Below are 6,525 nucleotides of genomic sequence, written 5' to 3'. Positions count from 1 at the left end.
ATAAACTTTTAAGTTCTTTTCAAGCGAGAATGTAGCTGTGTGAACTTCAAATATCTACTCAGTTTATCAAGATGTCACATATTTCCAAACGCGCTCCGACGTTTTCGGAGACGTCTGTGACCCGCCGGCTCCACAGCAGACAGCGAGGTCGAGGGTTATTAGAGCCGGCGAGAACAGAGGACTCCCGGCACATCGTTTCCAACCCCCCCGCGGTCTTTTCGCTACTCAGGTTAAACAAACCCCAGCAGCTGTCTATTGTATTGAGTGTCCACTCCAATAAAAATAAAAGCGTTCTAACATCTCACCTGCTTGTTTTTATTAAGATATTCATGTACACTATTTTTATTAATAGAGATTTCACTACTGAGGTTAAACATGATATATAAGTCACTTAGATCACTTCTAAATGTTAATCTTTGGTTTATTTCAGTGTTTTATTTGTTCCTGAGTAAACCGGTTCGGCTGTGATTAAAGCTTCATAACATATTACTCACAGTTAAATTAAGAAGGCAGTAAAACCTCCAGACCTGTGACATCATGAAGTACGCGGGCGTTCCAATTGTACAAATCGCGAGTCCGTGCTCGCGTACTTGAGAATTGAGAAAGGGCCACGCTTCCTGTTACAGACGTATTTATCCAGCACCAAATCACAACAACAGCAGCTTCAAGGTGGTTTAGGCTGTACGGTAAAGACCCCACAGGAACAGCTCACAGTCATTTTAAGAAGCCCTGAAGGAGTCCATCTTCAGAGTTTACTAACTTTTTAAGTTCGACCCCTCAGCTCTGCTCACTGTCCCGTCTCGTCTTTCAGAGCGTTTGGATCTTTAAATACACTTCGTTGTCATAATCTGTTGTTTTTGAAGAAGACATGCATGTTTTCAAATGAACTAATCGGAGTTGTTGGTAACTGAACGATTATTTCCGTATTAACATCAACCTGTGTATGAGCACAGCTAACACATGCAGGTGACTGCTGTGTGTCTGACACTTTTATACAAATCCTGGTTAATTAGTCTTTGTTTATTTACCTGCCCCCCCCTCTCCCCCCAGGTGACTCTGCCAGTCAGCCATATTTGCGCTTTCTGTGAACGGCGTGTTCGGCAGTGAAACAGCAGCAGATGGTGTGTTCAGGGTCACACTCTCCACTCCGTGACTGTTTCCCAGGAAGAATAAAATATTCAGCTACACTTCATCTCTCCATTGACTCCCATGCATTCATACATTTAACATTTAGCCGGCCGCAGCCCTCTGGGGGCCCAAACATTATTCTGCTGTCAGTCACCCTGAAACACGGCCAGTAATGAGATTCCATCCAAAACCAACCTGCAGCATGAGAGGGAAATCACACCTACGCCCGCTAAATGATTGACAGCCCATCGTCCTCCCATAATCCCACGCTGCAGACACCAGAGACCCTCACAGACAGGAGATTGTACCCCCCAAAAAAATTTCTCACATCAGGTATTCAGAGCGAGAGCGTGTAAAGATGAGAGCTAGTTCCATCACCACCATCATCAGCAGCTACAAACAGGCAGACAGATCGACGGCGAGCTTTTTAAAGATGTGAACGTGACTGAAGATCATCGCATTAAAATGTTCTCACAGTCGGCGCTCAGAGGGGGATCGTCCCATCATCGATGACCCTCCAAAGCTCTTCACTCAGAACAAAGAGCCAGACGAGGTTCAGCCTGTGGGCTGGGCCCCTTTGGAGGCCGTGAGGGGAAATAACCTGCACAGAGTAATGGTTTACCGACGGGAACGCCACAGGATGCTCGACGGAGGAACAGTAGGCAGAAATCAGGTCACTGGTCTGAAACTACGCCTTCAGAGGATGAAGCAAAAACATCTGGGAGGGGAAATGTCTGTGCAGGTTCTCCGTCATCCAGGTCTGGATCATTGGACTTGACTCAAAGGTCCAAAACTAAGTGATGATCGCAGAAGTAAAAATGTGAATCACTGCATGCAGAAAGCAGAAGGAAGCTGCAGCTCTGCATCCTGTCAGACGGTCGTCATGTTTGCAGATGATGCTGCGCTGTTCGCACCTCTGAGAGCTAATGGCTAAACGTGACACTGGCAGGTATCCTGCACCGATGGCTGCGTTCACCGGCAGCAATAAAAAACTGACTCACGTCATTGTCTCGTTTACTGAAAATGAGACACATTTAATAACAAGTTCTCATTTATTGACACGTCACAGTGAAGAGAGTTTTTCTGTTTTATCCGGTCGTTCAGTCTGACGTCACTAGCCGTGTCTGGGTCTAAACTCCGCTGCAGGTCCATATATCAAACGATCACTGTGGCATTACTGAGAGTTGAAAAACTGTCTAAAGTCTTTCATCTTTAATAAAATGATCAGCGTTCTGCTCTACCAGGTGTAACAATTGAGTTTAACATCCAGGCATCCATGAAAACGGAATTTATGACATTTAACGGAGTGAGAAGTTAGCAGGGAGTTAGCTCGCTAGCTTCTATCTAAATACAATATAGCATGTCCTGACTGCGGGGTTTTGGAAACAAATTAAAACGTACAGCTCTGTTATCACTTCCAGCATAAATGAAGACAGAAAACTAAACAGCAGTGACGTTTGTAGGGTTACTGAAGTTTGGCTAGCTGGTATATAATGATGTGCTACGTGACCGCTAGCGACACAGCTATGTTAGCATAATATAAACAAGCTAACTTTTTTTCCACTCGATAAAAGTTAACGTGAGTGTTCTCGGTGGTCAGGAACAAATGTAATCGCATGGCAGGATGCTGTAAAAGGACCAAACTTCAGCCAGGAGAACAACTGAGATAATCCATCCACAATACGAGGTTAGTCATTCATATACTGCTGCATGGGCTGGGCTGTAGTTACATCCTAAGGTTTTAAAAACTGAGCTTAAATAAATGATTAGCGGTAATAAAAGCCGAGGGAAAAAAATAAATAAATTAAATTAAATTAAAATAAAAGCCGAGGGAGGTCAACAGTGATCATCGACTGTTTTAGGAGCTTTGTGAGATCAAATAGAAGAAAATACAAAACATTAAACATGTTAACAACACAAAAGCCATATTAAACGCAGACTACTTTAGACCCGGAAGTAGGATTCATCGTGTCATCCCTGAACAACCGAGTAGTTGTTTTAAATCATCTTTATTTTATACAGCATTTCTGTGCGCACACGTACGAGTGAAGAAGGAGTTACAGTTGGCGGAAAGAACATGTTAAACGAAGCAGCTGTAAAATTCCTGCATGTTTTATTATTAATATTGTTGTTGTCCAGCTTCTGTCCTGTATGCAGAGTCCTAATAAACTAAAAGCAGTATGATCCACATTTAAGATATTTTTTATATATATTTTAAACGTTTGCTTAAAAATGGAAGCTGGAAATGAAAGGAAGAGATTAATTTATTCAAGTACATTGTCTAACCTTTAATGAGCCAAAAATCTGTGCGTGTTCAAAGACTTTAAACCCGTGGCTGCATCCTGCATCTTCCGTCTGCGTGTCTGCTGGCTTTACTTCCTGTCTTTGTCTTCCTTTCCTTTGTGACGGCCCACCCTGCGCTCACTCCGTTCACCTGTCGGTTTTTTGGTGCATTTCTCTTTTCTGCCTCCTCACAGTTCATTTTTGATGCTCCTTTCTTGCACTTTTATGCACTGTTTATGCGCCTTGTAAATTAACGCTTATCTTTAAAGCTGAGTTCAGCTTTTAATTCAGTTCAGGTCGACATGCTGACAGAAACCAGCGGTGGGTTCTGGAGTGAAGGAGAAGAAATGAAATGCTGTTGTGTTAGTTTTCTTGAAGTGAGAGCGAACGAATCGCAGTGTTTGTGCTCTCTCTGCAGTCTGACCCTGACATGTTTCCTGTTCACTGGACGCCGCCAAAAACACAGGAGACCTTCCCATCATGCATTTCAGCTGGCAGAGGGAGAAAAAAGAGCTGCTGTAAAAATCTCCACTTCTCTTTTCAAAGAGCTGCTGCAGTCACATCCATCCCTCCATCCATCCATACTCCCCCCTCCTCCGTCCACAGGGGAGAGGGGGAGGGAGGATTGAGATTAATACTCAGGAGGAGGACAAGAGCTGAGGAGAAGGAGGAAGAGGAGGGGGAGGTGAAAAGAGAAGAGCATAGCGTATGATTCCTCATGGGAGGCCAGGAAGGAGGGGAGGGGGAGGAATCTGAGAGGAGGATGAAGAGGAGGCGCAGGCTCAACCACATCAGCCCAGTAGCTCTACACGTCATCCTGTTTGAATGATTTAAAGCCGAGCTGCATTTAATGTTCACCTTTCATTAGCCCTTAAATTCACAGAGCTACTCAGCGTGAATCACGCTCCCACCGCACATAATCAGCACGTTCGTGTCACAGCTCACTTCACTTTTATTGATGTGGCACCAACAGTCACTTTACACTGTAAGGTAAAGCCCCAACAACAATGAGCAAGCACTTTGGCGACAGTGGGAAGGAAAAACTCCCTTTTAACAAGAAGGAACCTCCAGCAGAACCAGGCTCAGGGAGGGGCGGGGCCATCTGCCACATGGAAACATGATTGGACGAAACCCTGAGGAACGCCAGCATGAACCTTACTGTGTGACACAACAAGCTTCATTCATACTGTGCTGCTGTGATGTCACTACAGGTATGCTAACCTGAGCCTGGCAAAGGTAACTGACCAATAAACAAACCCAACCAGTCTGCTGTTTCTCACTGTGTGTGGCACCAAACCGCCTCTTCATCCAGATACGAAACCAGCAGGTGGATGAACAGAGTCACCTGAACGCAGCAGATCAGCTGACGTCTTTCATCACATCCTGCTAAAAACCTTCACGCAGGGGGCGCTACTCAACCTGCAGCTCCTCCTGTGTCTGTGACTCGGCTGGTGCTCTCTAGCGACTGATCGAGAATCTGCCGCTCGGGCAGAAGACAACCTTTAAACGTACGCGACAAGGCTGACAGGAATGCGCCGCGTGTCATCGGTGTCTGTTTGTCTTTGTTGCATCTGCTGCATGTTTGTTTGCGAGCGCACAAACAGTCTGACAGGTGTATGTGAGTGCGTGATGCTTCGTATCTGTTACCTGTCGATGATGACGGGGTCTGACGGCGTCTCGTTCCTGTTTCCACAGCTCTTCTTATCGCAGCAGCGGCTGACACGCACACAGAGAGACAAAAATGAAAACAGACCCGTCAGTCACTGCAGAGCCTCGTATTTCTTTCAGACAGCTCAGGTGAGACACCTGCACACGCCCACTCTGTATGCAGGGAACAGGCTCCATCAGGGCACGAGTCACCGTGGACGTGAGGATACTGCTCTCAAACATCGAGACTTTTATTTGAAGCAGAGAAGAAGAACCACTCAGATCTGGTCGGTGTTTCGCGGCCTTACCTGCACATGATCTCGTGCGTCAGCAGAACTCGGCACATCTCGGGGTTTTTGTCCTGGCCTTCATAGATGATTGCCTGCACACACACAAACAGGTAAAGTGAAGATCACCTGTTGCGCTTCATCATGGCCCCGCCCACTGGCCTGCAGCAGAAACAGCTCCATTAAAGCCGGTTTCATTCGTCTCAATTAGAGCTCATTATTAGCGATTAGCCTGAGTGAGAGTGAGCGGGACACAAACATTTGATCCTCTGAATGTTTCATTACAGCTGCAGCCTGCAGATATTCACATGAAACAGCTGGAACCAAACGCATGAAACGCCTCTCTGTCACGGCGAGCGCCGGCTGACGGCGAGCTCGTTAAAGCGCGCTAATTGAATGAGTCGAAGGGTTCAAACGCTGCTGCTGCTTTTCATTAGAGACAAAACTGAGTGACCCGGCTGCTGATGGAGCGCTTCTCTATCACACAGGGACCACGCCCATCAGCGCCTCCTACAGACCACAAACGATCCTCGGTGCTGATGGAGTACGGCCCCCCGTCTGGCCTCAGTTATGAGCCTGGCTTTACACGGACCACAGAAACCGACAGGGGACGTAACAGTGTCCATCTTTTCCAACCAGTCAGGATGAGCCTGATCGGAAAGCAGCAGGCGAGCGGGACCACACAGAGCTGACAGACACGTGCTCGCCACATTCCCGCCATCGTTTCAGACGATGAGGAAACTGCTCAGACGTGAAGGCGGCAGATGGCAGCGGCTCCTCACTCTCTCCGATCACATGTTTATTCTGGAAGTGGCGTGCTAGCACGAGTCTTTAACAGCTGATTTATTGACACTCAGAGACAAATGCAAACAAGCTGTGACACGACATTAGATCAATCTCTAATAAACTCAACACAGCGGCAGACCGAGCGCCATCAGGGCGCCGATTCTCAGGCGCGAGTTTGAACTTGGAACCGTCGAACAAACGCGAGCAACAAACTCTGTGATCAAAGGGTCTGTTTGACTTCAGTGGCTCAGCTTCCTGTTTGAGAAAATCCTGAAATATATCGAGGAGGAGGAGGAAGAGGAGGAGGAGGGGGAAGAAGAGGAGGAGGAGGAGGAAGAAGAGGAGGAGGGGGAAGAAGAGGAGGAGGAGGAAGAAGAGGAGGAGGAGGAGGAGG

The 6,525-nt window shown here is 46.8% G+C and overlaps 1 protein-coding gene across 2 annotated transcripts in view; it reads right to left on the bottom strand.

Annotated features, from left to right (window-relative positions):
* The window catches only part of LOC102196746 (transcription factor COE3-like), a 58,109-nt gene that overhangs the window by 46,985 nt on the left and 4,599 nt on the right, over nt 1-6,525 (bottom strand). For both annotated transcript variants that reach the window (XM_005743402.2, XM_013913413.1), the window contains exons 5-6: nt 5,367-5,440; nt 5,059-5,127 (exon numbers count right to left, since the gene is read on the bottom strand). In XM_005743402.2, the coding sequence (XP_005743459.1) occupies nt 5,059-5,127; nt 5,367-5,440 (143 nt within the window). The remainder of the gene's footprint in view (nt 1-5,058; nt 5,128-5,366; nt 5,441-6,525) is intronic.

The sequence above is a fragment of the Pundamilia nyererei genome, unplaced genomic scaffold (genome assembly GCF_000239375.1).
Source record: "Pundamilia nyererei isolate P.nyererei 1_Seehausen unplaced genomic scaffold, PunNye1.0 scaffold00131, whole genome shotgun sequence".
In the NCBI taxonomy this organism is placed as follows: Eukaryota; Metazoa; Chordata; class Actinopteri; order Cichliformes; family Cichlidae; genus Pundamilia; species Pundamilia nyererei.
This window is presented reverse-complemented; position numbering and strand designations above follow the sequence as displayed.